This window comes from Diabrotica undecimpunctata, chromosome 9 (assembly GCF_040954645.1).
Source record: "Diabrotica undecimpunctata isolate CICGRU chromosome 9, icDiaUnde3, whole genome shotgun sequence".
Taxonomy (NCBI): domain Eukaryota; kingdom Metazoa; phylum Arthropoda; class Insecta; order Coleoptera; family Chrysomelidae; genus Diabrotica; species Diabrotica undecimpunctata.
In genome coordinates, this window is record NC_092811.1 from 10,915,332 (window position 1) to 10,939,782 (window position 24,451).

At 32.5% G+C, this 24,451-nt stretch overlaps 1 protein-coding gene across 1 annotated transcript in view; it reads left to right on the top strand.

Moving 5' to 3' along the window:
* Positions 1–354: 354 nt before the first annotated feature.
* LOC140449526 (uncharacterized) overlaps positions 355–24,451 on the top strand; it is a 133,843-nt gene continuing 109,746 nt past the window's right edge. Inside the window, 5 exon segments of the mRNA XM_072542723.1 lie at positions 355–3,863; positions 4,183–4,365; positions 8,415–8,609; positions 10,828–10,971; positions 11,705–11,836. Of these exon segments, the coding sequence (XP_072398824.1) occupies positions 433–3,863; positions 4,183–4,365; positions 8,415–8,609; positions 10,828–10,971; positions 11,705–11,836 (4,085 nt within the window). The 5' untranslated portion in view covers positions 355–432.

A 24,451-nucleotide genomic window follows, 5' to 3' on the forward strand; every position in this document is an offset into this window, starting at 1 on the left:
TAGTTTAAGCATATAAAAAAAATCGAAACATCAAAATAAACTTTAGTAGTATATTTATTTGTCTAATTTATGAACTTTATTTATTATAAAAATGTTCTAATACTTAGTTTATTTTTAAAGTCTTTATTTTTTACAATATAACTAATTTATTTCACACTAATAATTATTATATAATTTATTTACATTAAATTTATTACCTTACATTTACGCGTCTTACATAGGCCTTACATTTAAAGAAACAAGTGTGAAGTTGGCAACATGTTTCTTTCATTTATTCATTTGTTTTGATTTGTTGTTCATTTCATTTAAAAGGGTTTTTAGGGTTATGTAAATTGTAAATAGTAAATTAAATATTCTAATTTTAAAATTGATGTGGTGTAATACATGTGTAAGATAAAAAATAATTAACATTGAAGTCTGCTTATTTTTATTATGTCCGATTCTGAATATAAAGAGGACGAGAAACCTTTTGAGGTGGAACAAGCTAAAAATGGACAAGCTACATGTAAACATTGCAAAAATAAATGTTCTGAAGGAGACTGGAGAATAGCAAAAATAACTTTCAATCCTTTTGAACAAAGTAAACGGAAACTATGGTATCACATCAAATGTTTGTTCAAAGTGTTTTTAAATCAGCGTGCCTCGACTCGGCGAATTGAAGACCCTGAGGATGTTTTAGGTTGGGAGCTTTTAGATGAAGAACATCAACAGTATATTCTTAAGTACACAAAAAAGTGTGATGATTTTCATGGCAATATTACAAGTACTTCTGTCAGACGAAAACAGCCAAAAGAAGATAACATAGATGAAGAAAGTGTTAGTGAATCCCAAAAAGATCAAGAGACCATGAATAAATCTAATAAAGATGATGTCAAAAAACAAAATAAATATGCCTCATTTAAAGAATTCCGAAAATTAGTTGCAGATATAGCCAATTCTGACACTAGACAAGAAAAAACTGAACATTTGGAAAAGTTTGCTAAGGCATTTGTGGACTGTAGTAAAGATAATAAGATTCTTTGGTATCAGTTATTGATGCCAAGTGTTATACATTATAATTTTGAATACTTAGATCATAACCATTTAATCAAAATATTCAGTAGGATATTCAATACAGACAAAAATATTATATTGAGATATTTTAACCAAGAATATGATATGGCAGAGACTATTAAATACTTTTTTAACAAAAGCACAATTTTACCTCCTGCCAAAAAAAGTAATTTGACTGTTTACCATGTAAATGACTTCTTATCAAAATTAGATAATTTAGATGAGGATAATAAAATCGTAGGGCTTTTTAAAAATTTCCTTGTAAACTGTACAGTAAATGATCTTGTTACTGTGATACATATAATTGAAGGCGACCTACAAATAGATGCTAGCCCAAGATTAATATTAGATACAGTTGATGAAAGTGCCTATAAATTATATCAAACTTGTAATAATATAGATGATGTTCTTTCTAAATTTATTTTGGATAACAATCAGAAGATTAAAATATTAATGAATAGAAACTTAATGGTACCTGTGTTGCCAATGTTAGCAGAAGATTGTACATCAGTAGAAGATGTTTTTAAAAAGTGCACAAATGGAGTTTGTGCAGAGATTACATATGGTGGTGATAGAATCCAAATTCACAAGTCTGGCAGCAGTTTTAAATATTTTTCAAACAATTTAAAACAAATCCCATTGGAAAAGATAGTTGATTTGGAAAAATACATGAACACTGCCTTTCCTTCTATTGAAGATTGTATTGTAGATGGAGAGCTTGTTCTTACAGATAAATCTAAAATCTCTATACCATTGGAAAGAGTTATAGAAAGTGAGAAACTTCAAAAAGTAAGCTTTTGTCTTTTTGTTATTGATTGTTTGTTTTTTGGAGAAGCAAGTTTAATGAAAGAACCTTTGTGTGAAAGAAAAAAATATTTGAAAAATAATTTTAAGGAAATTCCAAATCATGTATTGTTTTCAGAAATGAAAAACATCTACCAAGAAAAAGACTGTGCAGAAATGATAGCCGAAGTAAAAAAACAAAAATTTAAGGGCATAATATTTAAGGATATTAAAGGAATATATGAACCTGGAAAACATAGCTGGTTCGAAATAATTAGGGAAAATCTTTTTGACCATAACAGTTCAGAAGAAGATTCAAATAATTCACAGAAACAAAAACATAAATCTTCAATGGATACTCCAAAAAATCTTAAATCAAATATAAACACGAAACGCATCTTGGATGCTGATGAAACAGAAAATAAAGATCAGGGTGAAGAAGAATCTGAAGATGTGAGTTCAGAAACACTGTCTCCACAGATTTTTGCTGATGCTCAGAGTGAATTACACCTTCAAGAGAAAGATCATGAGTCTGAATCAGAACCAAAAGAAACAGAAAACCCCCACGAAGAATTTACTTCAGATTCAAATAAATCATCTAGTGAATTAAAAAATAAAACTGGTCAATCCAAGACTATTAAAAATAAACGTCAAGTTGATAATTCTTCAGAAACTAGTGGAGTTCAATCAGATGTTGAAGATAATTTGCAATCACCCGCTTCCTTTTATTCTGTTGAAAGTGCTGAATTTTCTACTACATCTGGTATACAAAATATAACTTCAAAAAATGCTAATGATGAAAAGTGTTATTCTAAACAATTTCTACAAGAGAAGAATAATATAAATAAAAATAATAAGGATCCTGAGAAATCTGGGAATAATAATGAAGAAGACAAAGGCAGTGATGATGAGGATTCAGGTAGTAATTTTGAAGGTACTGAAAATGCAAAGGATATATCTAAAGAGAAAACTATTGTAATAGATGAAAACAGTATTGAAGATGATATTGATGCAGTAAAAGACAATTCAATAAATCAAAACGGACATAATCATTCTGAAAATGATGATGATGAACAAGGATCAATTGATACAGATGAACTTGATCAAACTATTGAAATTACGACAAGTGATGTTGAGGAAGAAAATGACACGAATTCAACAAATATAACTAATAAAAAATCTCCTAAAAGTTTTCAAGAAAAAAATGATGAAACTATCAATAAACAAAAATGTGACAATACAAATAACAAAAAACGTATAAGTGATGTTTTAGGGGACAAAAGTGACAAAATAAACGATAAACAAGAGAAGGAAAATACAATAAATAGTGATGCATCTAGTAATTCAGACCATGAAAGTGATCTAAACGGTACATCCAAGAAGGATAATACAAAAAATAGTGATGCATTTAGTAATTCAGACCATGAAAGTGATCACAGTTCCAATTCACAAAAAAAAGGCAAAAAAGATTTTAGTTATTCATGTAGTATTTCTGAAAAAGAAAATTACAAAAACAAAAATAACGGAAGTCAAAATAAATTAAGCAGTGAAGACTCTGATAATTCTGAAAAGGAAAAGTGCAAATCATCAAAGAAAAATAAATACAATAGAAATAACATTTTAAGAAAAAGACCTACAATTAAAAAAAATTTAAGTCTACGATTGCGTGGTGAAAGAAATAAACGAAAACGGATATATTCTATATATATTTCTTCTGAAGATGAATCTGACAATCACCCAGCTAAATTTTCTAAAACCATTGCTGCATCAAGAAGGAAACAGCAAAAGCCAGTAAATATAGAAGAGGATGAGAATGTCATAAATCCAAAACGAAAACGGATATGTTCTTCTATATATATTTCTTCTGAAGATGAATCTGACAATCACCCAGCTAAATTTTCTAAAACCATTGCTGCATCAAGAAGGAAACAGCAAAAGCCAGTAAATATAGAAGAGGATGAGAATGTCATAAATCCAAAATATGTTTTCAGGAGAGAAATTAAAATTTTGTTGAAGGATATTTTTAAGTAAGTATTTTTTTAATATTCAGTCACATTTACATGTAAATAGTTCTTGATTTAATGTTGTTTTGGTGGATCTTATTGATTGTGCAAGAATTATTTTTGTCCAAATCTGCCAACATTTTTTTTTTACATATTATTTGTGACCTATGTATGTTATATTTTTATTTCTGTTATTTTGATAGTTTAAAATATATTTAAGAGCTTCCAATATTGCTATTAATTCAGCAGGTTAAATAGTCATCCCATTATTTAATCTGACCAAAATGCAGAAGTAACACACACTGTTTATATCACTATTTATTTTTGTTTGTATGTATTATAGGGATACAAAACCTCAAAATTACTCTAACTTTAAAGTCCAAAATGCAAATAATGCCAATAAAACCAAAGTATCAAGCACAAAAGAGATTATACAAGTTATAGATATTTCTGACACAAATTCTACACATAGCGGAAGTACCAAGCAGAAAGAAAAAGATGCAGAAGGTAGTGATAAAATTGAGAAGTAAGTACATGTATTTTGTAAAATCAGCTATTTTATTGAAGTTTTCTCCCCCTCTTTGTGGTGGGACATTAAAATCGAAAGGTAAAAAATAGCGTTGACCTCTAAAAGACTGCCCCATTTTAGCAAGAAAAATAGCCATCTTAAATTGTGGGTTTAAGGGATTCCCTATTTGTTTTTTGAAATTATTAAGCATTAATTGGGTATTGTCCTTTTCTCCAGTGCATGTTGCTAAAAAATTAGCCGCTTTTTCTAAACATTTTTTATGATTTAGGTTTTCGGAATGTTTTTTAAAATCTTTCCTTGCTGTCCTACAACAGTGGAGAATAACGCAAAAAACTTACAGAACGCAGCATCCATTGTTGGGGGATATATCAGCCAACTCCAGTCAGTCAACCAAATCATTTGTACTGTATTTTCATTACCAATGTCAATAATAGTACTGACATAAGATATTTGGTAATTATTTAGTAAGATATTTATAGTTACGCCTCAAAAAGGCCCAATTTTTTGTGGTGTTTTCTTTGTTGAAAACTAGTAAAAGTGCCCAAAATCAAGAAATACAAAGAAAATCAAATAAAGTAATGTTAACCAAAAAAATTTACGCAAAAGCAAAGAAGAGTATGTATGTCTTAATAAAAAAAAAGTAACTAAAACATAATAAAAATCACTGACTTTAACTGTTAAATTATGAAAAAATGCGTAAAATTGTTTAAAATAATCAAGATTTTTAATATTTCAAAACAATATGGCGGACATGCGCAAGAAGTTAAATTTTATGTACATTCGACATCGTTGCTAGTGACCTACGTTGTAGTACCCGTAACCTTGAAAAGATCTAAAAATTTCATGAAAATTACTTACCTTAATATAAACAGATGGGTGCAATCTTAATAACAAGTGCAAAACGAGTACCAGCTAACCATCATCTTAGAAGAAATTACGAACTGCCTATTTGGCTTTAAATGTTTTAACACAACATTTTTAATGGTTTAACACAACATACACATTTTCTCTACCGGCACACTATGTTTAATCAGAAGTTCTTGGGCACTAAATTTATTTAAGCACAACGCAAAACTTTCAATAAATTTTAGTATACACCCACTGCACTCTGTTACAGCTTTCTTTGGTGACGAACAAACAAGAAACGGGTTGAAAATGCTATTCCTTACGTTCCTCCATGCTATACACTTTAATGAAAATATATCCTTATTTTCATATGAAATTGTCTTTTATCGTCTGCACGGCAACGCAGCCGTAAGGAAATTTCATAGAGGAAATATACGTTCACAGAGCATATTAGATTGATTCCATGAAAATTTCTAGATTCTGTACCAACGGTTAAAAGTCTGCCTGGGAATCCCACAGTATTGACACAGAATAATAAACAACCAGAATGACCACTCTGCTTGAAAAAATAAGTACGCGCAGACGGAATCAGCCATGTCTTAAACGGAACCAGTACTGTTCAGTGACATTTTATCTGGTGTGCATAACTATAGACATAATATAGCACACTCAGTGCAAGGTTGCTGTAAGTCAGAATAAGTAAGTTTCGAGATAAAGGCGATTTTGTTTATTTTCGTGCTAATATCGGTGAAATAAGACGTTCGAGTTTTTGTTTCCGTTTAAAATATGGCGATCGCATGCTGACAAACTTCAAAAGCGGCATCTGAGAGTGGACATTCTGATTGTTATTTATTCCGTGGTATTGATTTATTTAAATACTTTAAAGTATCATATATACATAAATGACTCTGAAATTCCACAATATTTATTTACTTAAAATTTAATATTTTCCTCGATACTTTATAATTGAAAAATGTAAAACAATATAACCCAACATAACTTAAAATCCGACTGGGAAGCTGGCAATTTGTATTATTTGAAAAATTTCATATTTTTCTTTACATTTTATTATTAAGAACATAAACCAATGATAATAAAGCTAACCCAACGTAACCAAACCTTACCAAATCTAACCTAACCCTGGTAAAAAAAGCAGTAATTTTCTCTTTAAAGTAGGTAAGAATAAAATGAAACAGTTGTCATTCCTGCCATTTCTTGTTGTTTCATGGTAAATAATGGCATGGCTTTTAAAAATAAGACATTTTAAATGGAAATTACATAAAAAGAACGTTTCCCAGATAATAAAAATCATTGTACAATTATCAGTAAGTAAAGCAGAATTCATTGATATAAATTTCATCTCCATATACATCGTTCCTTCTTATTATACTAGTACCAGATAGGAGATAGGTAATTTTCTCGACATTTTCTCGACGAAACAACATTTCAACAATGCCAAACTGAAATATTTTGTTCTATGGTTGACATTTGCGGCTATATTCAGCTTGTATTTTCGTTCAAGTTAACCTGTAATTAATTACATATGTTAACATGCCCATGCCCGGGTATCTCTTATGGGAGTGACAGTCCTCTGAAATTTGTATTTCCTAAGGACACCAGAGGGCGTAGCATTCATAGCAAAGCTTCGTGACTGCGCAATACCGCAACCAACAAAACAAGTACGCCATTTTTATTGTGGTTTCGACACAGTGTTTTGAGTTGTATTATTTGCGATTAAATAATTGTTTGTTTTTTTGCCATCATATTTAAATAAATACGGTTTTTAACTGTTGCGTTAATGGTTGTAATAATTACAATAAGGATGCTCAAATGCATATTTTTCCAAAAGATGGGGCGGTAAGTAGAAAATGCTGATATAAGATTTTATTTATTTTTTAATAATTGCCTTAAAATGTCCGATGTTGTCCCAAACTTCTTTCTTTCACGTTATGATGTGTATTAGAATTGTTGCCGATATAGAATTAGGTAAAAGTTTTTTAGGAATTAAAATTATCGCCATTAAAAATGTGGCAATTCTTCAATGTTTCAAGAACTTTTTCTACAAAACTTTTGTTTATTTGTCCTTTTGTAAAGCACCTCTAGAAATATACTATGTAACATAATTTCACAGAAAATAATAAAAACAAACTATTTATTTTTTAGCTTTATGATATTTGGATTAACAAAATTGGCAGAGAAGACTTGCACAATTCATTTTGGACCAGAAACCCGCTATGTTGGATTGAGGTATAAGTCCACCTTGAAATGTGATGCTTTTCCTTCTCTGTTTCTGTGTTGTAATTTATAGAAACTACAGAATAGCCACTGTTTAACCAACTACATTTAAATACATGTAATTAATGTTTATATAAAAACGTAAAAAAGAAGATAAAGTAGAAAAAGAACCAACGTTTGTTTTATTTTTGTAATCAAACCCTCAATATTAATCTTTATATTTGTAGAATTACGAGAAGATTTTTTAAAAAGATGTTGATTTCCTAAGGCCGCCAGATGGCGCATTGTCCAGAAATAACCTACACAGTTTCCTATCTATTCAGTAATATATATTCTTTATCTATGAACATGCCTACTAAACTTACCTTGTTTGCTATTTCAGGATTTAATCTTTGCTTTCTATATTTTTTACACAAATGCAAAGCAAAGAACCTAAAACTAAAACTATAAAAGAGAATGGGGTAATTCCCCAAAGTCTTTCACCCGATACACAAAGGCTTGCGCCACATTTCTTCATTGCTGTGTAATTATTCGGCTTGCAATGTTGCCAAATTTAAGCGTTATTTCTGACAATAATACAAATACACAATAATACTTATTGCGCATTTATACAGTAATTATTGTATCCTACATATTTAAGGTGGTAATTTAATTTTAATATCCATGTTTCTTTCCTTTTCTGACGTTATTTTTAATATAATAAATTCAAAACTCTAATTTAATTATTAAATTAGCGTTTTGAATTCTTTGATTTTTTGTATTGTGTGTAAAGACAAGTTACATTTTCCTAATATTCTTTACATATTTTTTACTTTATATGCTCTGGGGAAAGGGTTTAACCCCCAAAACCCTCATTGATACGCCACAGATGTTATTTAATCGAACTGTGTTTTAAGTGCTGTCAGAAGGTGACCAAAACGCAGAAATAACATATTATTACTTATTTTTGTTTATTTGTATTCTAGGAATACAACAACTCAAAATGACTCTAAATTAAAAGGACAAAGTGTAAATAAAGCCAAAAAATCCAAAGTATCAAGCACAAAAGAGATTAACAAGTCAATAGATATTTCTGACACAGGTTCTACACATAGCAGTACTAGTAGTAGTAGTACCTTGCAAAAAGAAAATGATACAGAAGATAGTGATATAATTGAGAAGTAAGTGCATGTATAGTTTGTTTCACGAAAAATGGTTGAGGTTACCTGAGTTGATCCTATTGTGTATACAAGAGTCTCTCAATAAACTACCGAAGTACACAGGGTCGCACTTCAGAAAGTTTGTTATTTAATATATTTCATTGGTAGCTGTGTAATACACGATTATAAAAATTTATTAAATTATTTCATATGGTATTTTCAGGTTGTTCAAGTGAATATACTTGATAATTGAACAATTTTTAACATGAAGAAAGTAGTTTTTTTGTTCTACGTGAATAATTGTAGTATATGGATCTAAATTCAGAAAGGTACTTTCCTTCACACTTTTTACAGGCTTAGGACTGTCAGCAAAAAACTGGCGTGTTTAAAAGTTTTTGCTCTTCCTAATCTAATATCGTTAAAAATGTACAGTAATAATAGTTCTATTTACAGTATATACATACAAACGAATACATAATGTACAAAAAATAGATGAATTGAAAAAAAAATATAGAAAAATATATACAAGTTAATATTTACAAAAAAATACCCAAAATAACCAAAATATATTTATGAATTCCTAAATACCTAATTCTGTTTCGCTGTCGCTATCCTCTTCAAGATTAATAACAATTGGTTTAATTATGTGATTCAAAGTAACATATGAATTTTCTACGTTTATTACGCTACGATATCATCAACACATTTCCTTATTAATTCGACTACACTACCACTTAAAGTCGGAGAAACATTTTGTGACCTAATATTTGACTTTAGTTGGTGCCACATATGCTCTATGGGATTAAATAAACAATAGTAGGGCGGAAGCCGTAACACTGTATGTCCCATGTCCTCGGCCAATTCGTCACAAACATATACTTTTTTAATAGAAAATGATTTTAACACTTCTAACAGTTCATTTTTTAAATAACTTTCTTTAAAATGTATATCGTTTTCTAACAGGTAGTTTTGAATTTCAATTTTGGTGTTATTTGCACTTGGAGACTTATGTAATTGACGACTGTTGTAACTTGCATTGTTCATTACTATCACACTATTTTGAGGAAGATTAGGTATAAGACAATTCTTAAACCATTGCTCAAAAAGCTTTGCCGTTGTATCCTCATGGTAGTCCACACAGGAGTCTTTAATGTTCTTTGCAGAAAGCCATAAGGCATTTGGAACCCAACCATTTTCTGATCCTGCATGTAAAATTGTTATTATTTTCCCTTTGTTTGATGGAGCTTTTGTTTGACACCTCTTGGAAGAATCGGACCATCCTTTGGATGGTGTTTCATGAGTGTCAAACCATGTCTCGTCCAGATAAATTATTGGTCGATCTTCTGTACGGCACTTTCTTATGGAAGGTATATATTCAGTACGCCACTTTTGTAAACGATGTGACTCCATAAGCACTTGCCTTTTGTCAATTGTACGATATCTGAAGCCCATTTTAGACAAAATCCTCCAAAGACTAATGCGGCTACAGTTTATTTGTGTATCCGTTGCTCTTTGTACATTGTGTAAATTTTTCCTCTTATTAAGTCCTTATCACTTTCGTCAATACATTTGGTAAAACCGGCATCTTCCGGCTTCCTTCTTGACTTAATGGGATTTGATGTAATTCTTTTCACTGTGGTTAGAGGTATTTTCGTTGAAGAACTATATATTGTTTTTACGATTTCTCTAGCGTCAACAGATAAATGCTTTTCCTTAATGTTTTTCCACGGACGCCACACAATGCTGTTTTATAGGTATAACACTGGTAACACTTGTAACACTTTCAACTAAATGAAACAAAATGTATATTTAAAAATTTCTCATCGGTTTTTTATACTTTTACAAATTATACAGAATAGAGGGAACCTGTATAATTATTCCAGGAAATACTTAACGATCAACAAATTTATTGTGGTCATTAAAAGATCAACCATTGATAGTGAAACTCACTGTTAAAATGTTTACAACTTTATGAAATAAAATGTATTCTTATCGTTTTTATAATTTTATACGATTTTTTAATCGTTTTTATATTACCAGGAATTTATTATACAAACAAGATAACGACACTCCACAGTAGCTTAAATTTTACCTGAATACTTACCTGCTCAACTAATGTTGACTAAGCTGGGGTACTTGCGGTCGGGTTTAATTGCAATCATTAAGCACTCAACCATTTTTCGTGAAATAAACTATACTTTATAAAATCAGTTATTTTATTGAATGAATTTAAATATAGTATTTTTAGAGTTGCAGCACTCAATGCCACGAGAAGAGACCGAAAGAGGAAACCTTCTAGGGAATTAAGAGTTGCATTGAATAAACGCCTGAGAATACGGACAGAAGAGAGCTTATGTAGCGACTCCTCAGCTTCCACAATTAGGTATGTGTAAATTAACGGGCCAAAGTAATTATATTTGGATCAATATTGGACAACTAAAAAAGTAACAACACTTTTATTAACTAAGTTACAACTTACAATGATTCTGAAACTGTTTTCTTGTGGCATATTTAAAATATTGTTTTATATGGAGTTAAACCATTGTGGACCTAAGGACTAAACAGTGTTTTAGTCCTTAGGTGGTTAGTTTTGCAGCTGATTTGATAATAAAATGCAATAGTTTCACAAAGTATTATATTAACTTGTTAGAGGTACGTAATGATAAATGAAGTGGCAGGGCCAAAATTACTACGTTAACAATTTTATTGGCACTAATCAAATTACATGCCGACTTTAACTCTAATAATACAATAAATCGTGTTTTCCGTACTTCAAATTTATATATAACGATTTATCAAAATAACCGTGTCTTTTGCAATGCTATATCGGGTCGTGACGTATGTGTGGAAATACTTTTCAAAAAAATATTTTAAAATGAAAATTATTAATGATATTAACACGTTAACTGCCAGTGTGCGTCTCATACACTGAACTTACTGACGCCACGAGAAGCACCTTTGTACATAATGTCTATGTATTTTATATATTATTACTTCCTTATATTATTACTTCCTGCGTACCTCGTGTTTCTTGTCGTTATTGTGATTATCAATTTTCGTTGCTCTTGCTGCTTTTATATTGGATGTAGAGTCTATTCGTTGTTTTTTGTTTACAGAATTAACGAATCTCAGACTAGTCGAAACAGAAAATCACCAAAGAAAAATGCAGACACACCTTTAAATAAAAAAGTTACGAACAATGATGTTGAAAGCGACGAATACAACTCTGATATAGACGGTGTTAGATGGTAAGTACTTTAATATTATATATTATATTGTAACATGATTTAAAATGCATGTTTCTACAATTTCTACAAATACAAGTTTTATGTATACGAAATGCAACGAGATGATTTTTGGTCAACTCAAACGTTGGAAAAGTCTGTCACAAAGCGAAAGGTGAACGCCGATAAAATGCCTTTTAGATGGTTACAAGTTCAGTGGCTACAGTTTGGCAATTCTCCCAAAGTAATTTTGTACAAGGGAACCTTGAGTGATATTGAGCAATTTAAAAGTTTGGGTTTAAAGAAATCAGCCAAAGAAAGACCCTGCACCTCTTTTTCAATGGACCGACTGTATTATTCTCCCAGGCCAGTTACTGCAGCAAATAATAAAGATATGCTAGAACGTCTTCAGTGGATTCCCCCTGTTCTGCACCAGTTTTTCATTGACTTAGTAACGGTTCATGATGCTGTTGATGTGGAACATCAACATTTGTCTGACTATGAAGAAGATGAAGAGTAATATTGGTTTTTAATACGAATTTTCTTAAAATACCTCTTTACGTTTGTTTAGTAGCAATATTCATTTCTGTTTCTGTTAGGTAATTTTCCTTAAAACTTCTTTGTTCAAATTATAAAATAAACTTTTACAAAAATTGTCGCATTTGAAACTGAAAGGTAAACTGAAAGAAAATTGCGTACACTTTCAATGGAATCAATAATATATATATATATATATATATATATATATATATATATATATATATATATATATATATATATATATAATGAATAACCCTTCTACCCTAAGGTGTTGGGTGTAAAGTCTATTTTTAGGTTTCATATACAAACTTCCTCCAATTCTTCTTGTTGCTTGCCAGTTTCTTCGCTTGCTCCTTGATGACTCCTCTCCTGTCTAGGATGGCGGCAATTTCATCGTCCCAGGTCTTCATGGGTCTGCCCCTCGGTCTTTTCAAGGTTCTTCTCGCTTCCCACACTTGTTTCACTTGGCTTTTTTTATCCATCCTTACCATGTGGCCGTACCATCTTAGTTGGGCTTCTTCGATTTTCTTCTCTATTGATTGGACTTTAAAGCGTTTTCTTATTTCATCGTTCCGTATCCTGTCCATTCTGGTCACCCCTAGTACTCTTCTTAGATACTTCATTGTAATACTTTGCAGTTTATTTTTTAGTCTGGTGGTGTGCGTCCAGCTTTCACATCCAAATGTTAAGATAGGTACAAAAACTGTGTTGTAGATAGCTATCTTTGCTTTTTGGGATACTTCTTTTTTCGATAGGAATGTGCTCTTAATTGCGTGGTATATCCGGGAAGCGTTTGCTATTCAATTATCTCTGCTTCTTGTGTACCCCTACTCTCTAGTTGCACTCCCAGGTATTTAAAGGTTTCGACTTGTTCTAAAGTATAGTTATTGATTTTAATGTTTGTATGTTGGTCTGTTTTCCCACATACCATGACCTTGGTTTTACTTTCATTAATTCTCAGGTTACGTTTTTCAAGTTTATCTCTCCATATCTGGAGGTTTCTCTTAAGTGCGTCCTCGTTTCTTCCAAATACGACGAGGTCATCTGCAAATACGCACTCCGCTATCTGTATCATTTCCAGGTTTCTATGTCCAACAAATATTCTCGATGTTTCTTCTCTAGTTTCCTTCATTACATCATCTAGTACAATATTGAACAGGATGGGGCCTAGTACACCTCCTTGTCGTAAGCCATCATTGACTCTAAACTCTTCTGATTCCATATTATCTGTTCTTACTCTGTTTCTTGTGTTCTTGTATAGGCTCATAATAGCTTTTCTGAGTTTGCTGTCTACTTCTCTGTTTCTGAGGCTTTTGTCTATTTCGGTTCGCGGTGTTCTATCAAATGCTTTTTCGAGGTCTATGAAGGCTTGGTATAGTTCCGTGCTTGTATTTCGTACATTTTGTATTAGATGCTTGAGTGTAAAAACATGGTCATGGATGCTTCTTCCCTTCGTGAAACCGCTCTGTGACTGCTCCAGCTTATGGTCTACTTCTTGTAGTAGTCTTTTCTCCAGTACTCGTTCGTAAACTTTGGAAGGGATACTCAGGAGAGTTATACCTCTGTAGTTGCTGCATTCTCGTCTGTCACCTTTTTTGAAAATGGGTAGAATAACGCCCACTTCCCAGTCTTTTGGGATCTTGTTCTCATTCCATGCTTTATTGCAAACTTTTCTAAGCATTTCATTTCCATTTTTTCCCATATTTTTTAGCATTTCCGCAGTTATCTTATCATAGCCAGCTGCCTTTCCTCTTTTGAGCCTGAGTATTATTTCTCTTATTTCTTCTATTGTTATTTCGTTTTGGTTTGGGTTCTCATATGGGTTTTCTTCAGTGTTGTCTATTTTATTATTATAGTCTTTTTGAGTCAAAAGGTCTTCGAAATATTCTCTCCACCTGTTCATAATATTTTCGTTCTCGCAGAGGATGTGGCCATCTTTGTTTTGGTGTTTGTTGTCTGTTCTCTGTTCTTAGACTTCTCAGAGTTTTGTAAAATAGTTTTTGGTTAGTGTGGTGGTCCTTCTCCAGCTTATTCCCAAAATCCTCCCCACTCTTCTTTTTTGCTTTAATCACCATGTCTTTTACTTTTGCCCTCTGTTGCTTATATTTTTTGCTAAACTCGTCACAAATGTTTGTTGGTGAAATGGTATTCTGGAAGTAACATCTAATTACATGGGAACAACGAACTTTAATCATTGTAATTCTGCATCCCATATAAATTTCAACAAATTCTTGTCAAGAATCCGTCACAACTGGCTCCGTAAGTTAACTTACTGAGATTTTTTAGTTCGTTAACATGCAAAATCTGTATTTACCAAAAGTTAAGTTATATGCGGTTATACCACTTTTCCTCTGAGCGGCTCATATATATATATATATATATATATATATATATATATATATATATATATATATATGTATATATTATAAGTGTGATTTAAAAAAATGTGGCAAGTCGTCCCGCAATTTTTTAAATAATTATTCTACTATGTTGAAATATGAAGAGATAATACAAACAATATGCTTCCCTTAAAATCGATAAAAAGTTGGATTTCTGGAGCAAGGTCTTAAACACAATATTACATTACTATCACTTTTTAGCATGACTATATAAAATATACGCTTCAACCTGTAGGTATCTATCTATCTTCATTTTTATCAAGGTCGCGTCCGAAAAGAATATTATTAGGTACCGTAAACGTACAATACGAAACTATTATCAACTATTCCATACATAATTAGTTCCGAACTATAGTTTTATTTCCCCAATTTAATTGCGAAATCGATGGAATAATATATTATTAATGAAAAGTGAAAACGAGACCGCCGATGAACGCGATCTTCCTTCGCTTTCAATGCTATTCGTTAGATGCTTAAATCCGTCAAAGTTTTTAACGGTTGTGATTCCTAGTACAATGATTATGTTTTCGTGAGGAAATAATTGAAATGGTCGCAGTTAATTGTGAACGAATCTGTCGTGATGGGGAACACCGCGAGCGTCGTAACACAAGTGTGTTGTGGTAATATGGATAATGTGGAAAAAAACCATAACGGGTAAATATTTTATTAGGTATTTTTGAAAAAGTATATTTTGTTAATTAGAGACTTACGTTACTTAATAATTGAATCACTTATTTAAGAAACCCCATAAGTTACAAAACTAAAACTTTCGAAAAACTAAAAAGCCCGTGCGAGAAAAACACGAAGATTTCTACATGTTAAAAACTGACCTAATTCCATTTATACACTGTTTCTTGACTTTTTCACTTCAATACTTTTTGAAAAAAAGATTGAGAATAAAATCTATATAAGCTCAAACTTGATTGACTTACGGGGTTTCTCAAATAAATTGTTCAGCCTCACCTGAAACTAAACTTTATAAGCAAAATTCACAAGTACTATAATTTATATTAAAAAGTATAAAAAATATTACAACTCAAAAAAAAAGTGTGATTATTCATCTTCGTCAGGTATATTATTGGATGTTGTGGGCCAGTTGAACAATTCATTATAATAATCCTGGATATTTTCTTCTTCTTCTTCTTCGTGCGACTAGGATTACTCCTCTTTGTCCGCTTCTTATTCTGTTTTAGTCGTTGTTGACTGTACATTACCTTTCCACCTTTTTGGCGGCCTTCCAACGGGTCTTCTGCTATACGGCTTGTTGTTTTTACAGATGTTCGCTAATCTATCTGGTCCCATTCGGTTTACATGTTCGTTCCAGTTTTTTTTTTCTTGTTTTTATCCACCTGTTAATATTTTGAATTTTGCATTGTTCGCGTATACTTCTGTTGGTTTGTCTGTCTCTTAATGATATGCCCGCTATTGATCTTAATACTTTCATTTCGATATTGTTGATTTGTTGTTTCGTTCTTTCTTGTATCGGTCCTTGTCTACGCTGCATATGTTAGGATTGGTCTTACTGTTGTCTTGTATACTTTCATTTTTCTTTCCGTGGTCAGATATTTGTTTCTCCATATGATTTCTCGGATACAACCACTTACTCTTGCCGCTTTTGATGCTTGCCTTGTGGTCTCTGTTCTTATCTCCCTGTCACTAGTGATCTCTACTCCTAGGTAATTGAATTTCATTACTTGGTCTACAATTTTGCCGTCTATTTCTAGTTTGCATCTGCGCGGCTCTGTACTGATCACTATACATTTAGTTTTTTCTACTGATATTCTCATATTAAGTTTGTTTGCTGTGATATTGAAGGTGTGGAGCTGCCTTTGTAGGTCATCTTTGTTATCAGCAATTAGTACTGCATCATCGGCATAGCATAATATCGTGATTTTATGCGCTCCCAAGTGGTATCCGTGTTGTTTTCTTACTTCGTGAATTATTTGATTCATCACCATATTGAATAACAATGGGCTGAGCCAGTCTCCTTGGCGGATTCCTCCTTTTAGTTCTATGCATTCTGTTCCCCTGTTGGCATTATAACTCTGATCTTGTTGTTCTTGTTAATTTCATTAATTGTCCTTATTATCTGATGGTCTATTTGTTCAGCTTGTAATAAATTTAATATGTCATTTCTCTTCACCCTGTCAAAAGTACTTTTTAAATCTACAAAAAACATGTATGCTGGTTTTCCTTATCCAATAGACTTCTCTATTATTTTTCTGATAATAAAAATTGCGTCTATGTGATGCGGTTCTTCCGGAAGCCTTGTTGTTCATCTGCCATGTTCGCTTTTTCCTCGATTTTATCTTTTATGACTGCCGTTAACAATTTTAATGTACTATTCATCAGACTAATGCCTCTATAATTTTCAGGAGTTCTCGAGTCTCCCTGTTTAAGGGACATATCTTATCAGGACCAGGTGCTTTTCTGTTTTTTTTATTCGTTCTTGTAGCTCTTCTTCTGATATTAGTACTCTATCGTGGGTTTCGTTAATGATTGTTTCTCTGTTCTCTTCTTCTACTTCTCCATATAATTTCGTGAAATGCTCAGTCCATTGTTCCTCCGTAATGTTATCTATGCGTACAAATTCATTCATTTCTAATAGGTAAAATCATCATTCATTTCTGTTTTTTGTCTCCTTATCATCTTCCACACCTTTTTCTAGGATCCATAGAGGTCGTATTCCATATCTTTGGTAAATTTCTCCCAGTGTCCTTTTTGAATGTTATCTATTTCTTGGTTTACTCTATTCCTGATTCTCACGTAGTCTTCTCGTGCTTCCGGTGTCTTCACTCCTTTGTATGTTAGGAAAGCTTGTTTCTTTTCATTTGCTAGTGTTTTCACCCTTTCATCGTACCATGGAGTTTTGTATTCCCGTTTATTTCTGTTAACTTTTCTTTTACCTAAAGCTTCTTCCGCTGCTTGTAGGATACATTTTTTAATAATTTTCCAGGTTTCTTCTATATTCTTTTTAGTCTCTAGGTTATGGCTGTTTAGCTTTTCCGTTAGTCTGTTTCTATGCAAGTTTTGTGTCCGTTCTTCTTCTAAGCTTTCTTTGTTTAACTTTTCTTCTACTTTTGTATTTCGCTTGCCTTGTGTGGTGATTGCTATATTTATTTTTCCTAGTACCATTGGCGGAAGATAGAGTGCGCCGCAAATACACCCCAAGAATATAATAGAGTACCATCTATTATATTCTTGGGGTGTATTTGTCTGTTTGTTAGAATGTAGTCAATCATAGAGTTACGTCCTCTTGTATCTGACCAGGTGATCTTATGTTGTATTGGGTGGTCAAAGTATGTGTTGTTAATTCGGAGGTTATTCATTAAACAAAGTTCTAGAAGTCTTTCTCCGTTGTCGTTGAGCGTTTCTTCGTTAAATCTTTGTGTAACTCCAGCCACAGGTATGTTGCCTACTCTGGCGTTTAGATCGCCGAGAATTATTGTTTTACTACCGGCTATTGTTTTTGCTGTTATCCGGCGCATATACGGGGATAATATTAAGTATCGTCTGGTGAAGTTTAAGGCAAACCAGCATCATGTGTTCGTTGATGTATCTTATTTCTTGAATATCGTTACTATATTTATTGTGCATTAAGAGGCATACGGCTGCCTGAGCTCGTTTGCTTTTATCTACTCCGCTGTACAGGAATATAAATTTGTTTCTATTGGCACTTCCTTTCCCTCTTTTTTGTTTCGTTCAGGGCACATATATCAATTTTATGGAGCTCCAATTCCTGCACAACTTCCTGTTCCCGTTTGTTCCACGATGCGATGATCCAAATGCCAATTCGTAGATTATTTGGTCTCTTTGTCCTTTTTCTTGCGTGGTTCGTCATCTGTGTATCCGTCCAATTCCGAGGCTTCTGTTCGGTTCTCTGAGCATTGATTTTTTTTGACAGTAGGTAGGCTGCTAACCTTGCTCACCAACCCCTTTTTCGGAGGACCATTTCTCCCTTCCTCGTCAGCCCCGACCCTGCCTTGCATTGGGGTTGGTTACCCAATCTCCAGCAAGGTTCCTTAGGTTTTCCAGGGTTCACCCGTGCAGCCCAAGCCGCACTTCGTGGAGGTGAGTATAGGGATTGAGTAGGAGAGGCTAGAGAATGCTAACTGGAAACAGCATCTTATATTGCGCTTCACTACCCCTTTGAACCCTGGATATTTTCTACATTCGGTATATAACCAGAGAACAACCGAACACAGAGAAGCGACAGTCCTTTGAAGTTACGTGGCCAAGCCGCCAATGACAGCTAACAACCAGAAAATTAATAGTCAGTGGGCATATCACACAATATAAATTCTTAAGAGCGTAGGCGCAAAATTTCGGGCCAATGTTTTTTAAATGCATTCATTTTTTTCGAATCCTGAAAAAACTGATAAGTATTTTTGAAAAATTTAAACGCAGAATGAAAGACGACATTATTACTGAGGGCCGAAAGTCGCTGAAAACTTCTATAATGTTTATTTTAATAAGTTACAGGGGTGAAAAAAAAAGAGAAAATTTAGTGTGATTTTTAATTTCAAATATCTCATTCAAAAAAACTTTTTGTTTATTTTAAGGGACTTTCGGCCCTCGGTAATAATGTAATCTTTCATTTTGTGTTTAAATTTTTCAAAAATATTTGTTAGTTTTCTCAGGATTCGAAAAAAATGATTGTATTTAAAAAGCATTGGCCCGAAATTTTGCGCCTACGCTCTTAAGCGAAACAAAGAAATTACTAAAAATCCTAAAATTACAACAGAACAAGACTTCAAAATTACAAAAACATGGTTGCAAATAAACAAACTTACATTAAATTATGAAAAAACTAAATAGGTACTCATCTACTTTTTGCTATATACAAAAGTTGTCTGCCAATTTTTAATTCGTTAAATATAAATAACAAAGATCATTGAAGGTACTGCGTCATGCGCCAATGTTTTTCTTCTATTTCCTTTTACAATAACATTATCTTCAAAATGCAGTTCACAAATCCTATAATTATTATAAAGTGAATCCATTTTGAATAACAAATCTTCTCGTCTGCAAGCTTCTATCCACACTTTGGCACTACAAATTTTTAACAGAACAAATTTTAAACAAAGAACTTTTTCTGTATTTATAAATAATACTTTATTACTTACAACTATAAGAGTATTAATATATTCTAAGTATATTATAAGTAATGAAATATTTAACTTTTGTCAATATCTAATCTTAATAAATTTACAGTTTTCTCCTGACTAAGTCACAAAAATGTCACTAAATATTGAGATATGCAACAAATAAAGTTTTAATATTTTTTATTTGTAATTCCCATTTAAAACTCTAAATATTTTATGTACTTCGATCCATATATTTGATCTTTTTTATTTATATTTAACGAATTAAAAATTGGCAGACAACTTTTGTATATAGCAAAAAGTAGATGAGTACCTATTTAGTTTTTTCATAATTTAATGTAAGTTTGTTTATTTGCAACCATGTTTTTGCAATTTTGAAGTCTTGTTCTGTTGTAATTTTAAGATTTTCCCAATTATTATCGGTCTAATTATGTTTCCAACAATTTTTAGTTTGAGCATTTTAGTAATTTCTTTGTTTCGTTTAAGAGCGTAGGCGCAAAATTTCGGGCCAATGCTTTTTAACATTTTTTTGGAATCCTGAGAAAACTAACAAATATTTTTGAAACATTTAAACACAGAATGAAAGATTACATTATTACCGAGGGCCGAAAGTCCCTTAGAATAAACAAAAAGTTTTTTTGAATGAGATATTTGAAATTAAAAATCACACTAAATTTTCTCTTTTTTTGGACGCCTACGGACTATCGAAAACAACCAGAATTAAAGAATAAGTACGTGTTTTTGACAGTTAAACAACCAGAATCGGGCATGCGTATACAAAAATGGTACACGCTTTTGGACCGTTGTGTCGCTTCTATGTGTGTTCGGTTATTCTATGATATAACGTTGTAGTTTTTGTATATCAACAATATTCTTATAATTAATTGGAGTCTTTCCACTGGTATATGCCAATGTTTCAGACAATATTCGTGTACTTTTTTATTATTGTTAAGCCTGAAGGTGTGATTGGCTAACCGTTAATAGAAGGACACAACACACAGAAGTTGCTACAACCAAGTTTGAGTTCACGTAGGAGAGGTGAAAATGCATGAATTGGCTTATTTTTAGTCGAACCTTCTGATTCCTTGGATTATTTTTGCCACTTGATTCCGCGCATAACATCCGCGAATAACAATAATAATGGCATATTCCGGAAATTTTTCTGTAAACATTGTGTACATAAGAGTAATATCTCATTTATCATTAAAATAATACTTTTCCTTGCTAGTATAGTGAGCTAACTTTGTGGAATATGATTTAATATGTTCACGAATAGCATCTGTAATAATACCAGCAATTGCATTACCTGGGGTACTTTTTCATAATTTACAAACGGTAATTTTTTTATTGGGGGTTGATATGGAGTATTACTTCTATTAGGTTTTCAAGACTCCCCAAGCTCTTTTCTTCTACTTCGTTGCTTAACTTCAGTTGCGGAAATTAGGCTTTATAAGTAATAATCTTGCTCATTTTTTGTAGTCAAGTCAATGGTTAGAAAATCTGCATTTTTTCGTCGCTACTCATCAATGAACAGCACTTTTTCCTTCACCTAAAAATTAAGTACATATTAACACATTTAGAGGTCAACAAACAATTATTTTCAATGAAAACTTCTTATTAGAATAGAACAAATTATCAACTTGCAATCTTTGGAGGATGGAGAAGGAACTGCAGGAACATTCTTCTCCTTCTAATTGATGTATCCGTTTTCTTTGACTCTAGCTAATCCACAATATGATTACTACTGTATTCGTATGCACTACACATTTATCTATGTGCATTCACAACACAAGATTGAACTTGACTGAAAATTATTGGCATTATTGCGCCAAATTATAACAACATGCGCGCTGCATAGGAGAAACGCCTTTAGTCATTGACTTGGTGTTTTTCTAATACATCGCCAAATCATACCGCTGTAGATAGGTTATTGGTAAAATTATAACTTATGAGGTTTCTCAAATTGGACTCAGTTTGAAGGGACGAAAATAAGCGTATTGGTTCTTATTAATTTCTCTTCATAAGTTGTTCTAGTTCGTGTCGTGTAGGCATAACATAGTATTACTTGGTTTTCTACATCAATAACTTATCTTAGTCTTCACCTAGTTATTTTTTGATCTTATTCTCCCTGTCTTTTTACTTTTTTGTAAAATATTATTTCAACCTTTTTGGATTTGGATTTTTTTTAAATTGTTACTTATTCCCAATAAAAATAGTAATTGCTTATATTCATACTGAATTGCTCACAAACCTGGTTGGTTTTGTCGATGGGTCGTTTTAGACTCAAGTCAAAATCTGCTTATTTTTCACACAGTATCATCGGCATACCTGATGCCTTTCATATTTAGGTCGTTCATCTTGACACTGTCTTGGGATTCCTCCACTGCCTCTTTAAATAGGAATTTGGAATATAGATTATAGTCTCCAGTAACTCTTTAAAATTGTGTTCGAAATTTTTTATATTCTTCTTCTTTTAAAGAAAAATAATCAAAAACTTCGATGTCACATACGAAATCAATTATTTGTTTGGCATGCGTGTCTATATTTTCGCAATTTATTGTAAATATCGTTTACTTTTTCTGTAACAATAATTTTACAATTATTTTTTATTTTATTCCTAATTAAAGATCATAATTCGTATCGTGTCGTTTTCGTAGACTTTCATATCGCGGTATAAGGTACGCTAAAACTTTCCAACTACCCATACAGGAAGAGAAACTAAGGTGATTTTATAGTAGTGTTTGAGTATACATATTTATGTATCCAGATAAAATATGAAGACGACAGACAATTATTGCGCCATACTTAAACGGACCATAAAATTGTTTCTTACCTATTAAGCTGTTAGAATGATAAAACTAACTAGTTGACCCTCCGTGTCAGTAAATTATGGGTATTAGCACGTAACGACCAAAATACATTATAATTCACTCCATGAAACCGTACAAATATAAAAAATTATAAATACAGATGAATTCTCAGTAAGGGTTTATAGTGAGAATATGACCAATATCGCTTTTTTATATTCCAGTTTATTAATTTAATAATTTTCTAAGCAAAATTAGGAACAAACAATTATGAAGAAACACGGATATTTTTTACTGCGGGTCAAGAAACAATTGAGGCGACAATTTATTGAATTACCTGGAAGAGAAGAATCTATTTGTGGTGAGCTCCTTCTTCAATCAAAAATCCCATTCTATGTTTTCTAACTGCTTTTCTTCAAATTGCCTTTGTTTTTATTCTATGTAATCGTTTTTCTTCTCTTCTTAGGTTTCGGTATTCTTTTTTTACTCTTCCTGTGCATCCAGCTTGATTTGTCTTTAGATATGCTCTATTTTTGTTATCTGTTGCTTCTTGACACTCCTTGTCAAACCATTCGTTCTGTTTAACTGATTTGGTTTTCCCAAATATTTCCGTAACCTTCTCAGTTATTTCTACATTTTGTCTACAATTCCTTCACATTTCCGCCCCCTCCAGGCTCTGCATTTCCTCATCCATTTTTTTTTCTATACTCTCTCGCAACGGTTTCAATTCGCAGATTATCAACATTAATTCTGTCTTGTTTCACTCTTCTGTCATGTTCATCCTTCTTTAGGTTTGATATTCTTCCTCTGATTTTTGCCATTACAAAAAAGTGGTCACTAATCTATATTTGGACCTCGGTAGCTTCTGACGTCCATGCGATCGGAAGAATTACTTGCATCTATCAGGATGTTATCTATCTGGTCAACGGTTTTGTTGTCAGGGCATTTCCATGTTCATTTGTGTATCATTTTATGGAGAAATCTCGTTCCTCCTACTATCATGTTTTTGATGCATACAAAGTTTATTAGTCTCAATTCATTATCATTGGACTCTTTATGCAAGCCCTCATATCCTATAGTTGGCTGGAAAAATTGCTATTTGTCACTTTTTGTATTAAGGTATCCAGCAATGATTTTCACATCATGACGTGGACATATTCTTTGTCTAAGGTGTCGTAGAATTCATCTTTTTCGTCTTCCTTTTCTTCCGTGTGGGCGTGTACACTAAGTAAGCTATATTTAAAGAATTTTGAGACGTAGAAACTCTTGTAGAAACACTGCCAAACTCTTGTCGGGTGTTATGTCCGCTGTAGTATATATTGTATATCCGTCTTTTCTCTCGATAATTCCTGAACCAGTCCATCTCATCTATTGAATCGCTATTACATCGGCTTTCATTTTATCCAGTTCTTGTGTTAGCAATTTTGAGAGCGCTTGGGGTATAAAGGGTTCGTAGAGGATTCTTGTAAATCGTTATTCCTTTGTCGTTTGCCAGGTCGTCGTGAAATAAACAATCCGGCTTTTCTTCTTTGTGCTTTCATAAAAATAAGTTTTTTCAATCGTAGTAGCGACAGGCGGTGTGTACAAAGGGTAAAGACGTAATCAACGCGAGCTTATGACTCGCGCTTACTGTGAATTCCTTGTTCACGGGGAACAATTGTAAGCCCCAATCCCTAGCATGAAGGAGGTTCAGCGGGATACCCGGGTCGCTCGGCCAAGGAAAACAGGCTGATTCCTTCAGTGTAGTGCGCGTGCGGCCCAGAACATCTAAGGGCATCACAGACCTGT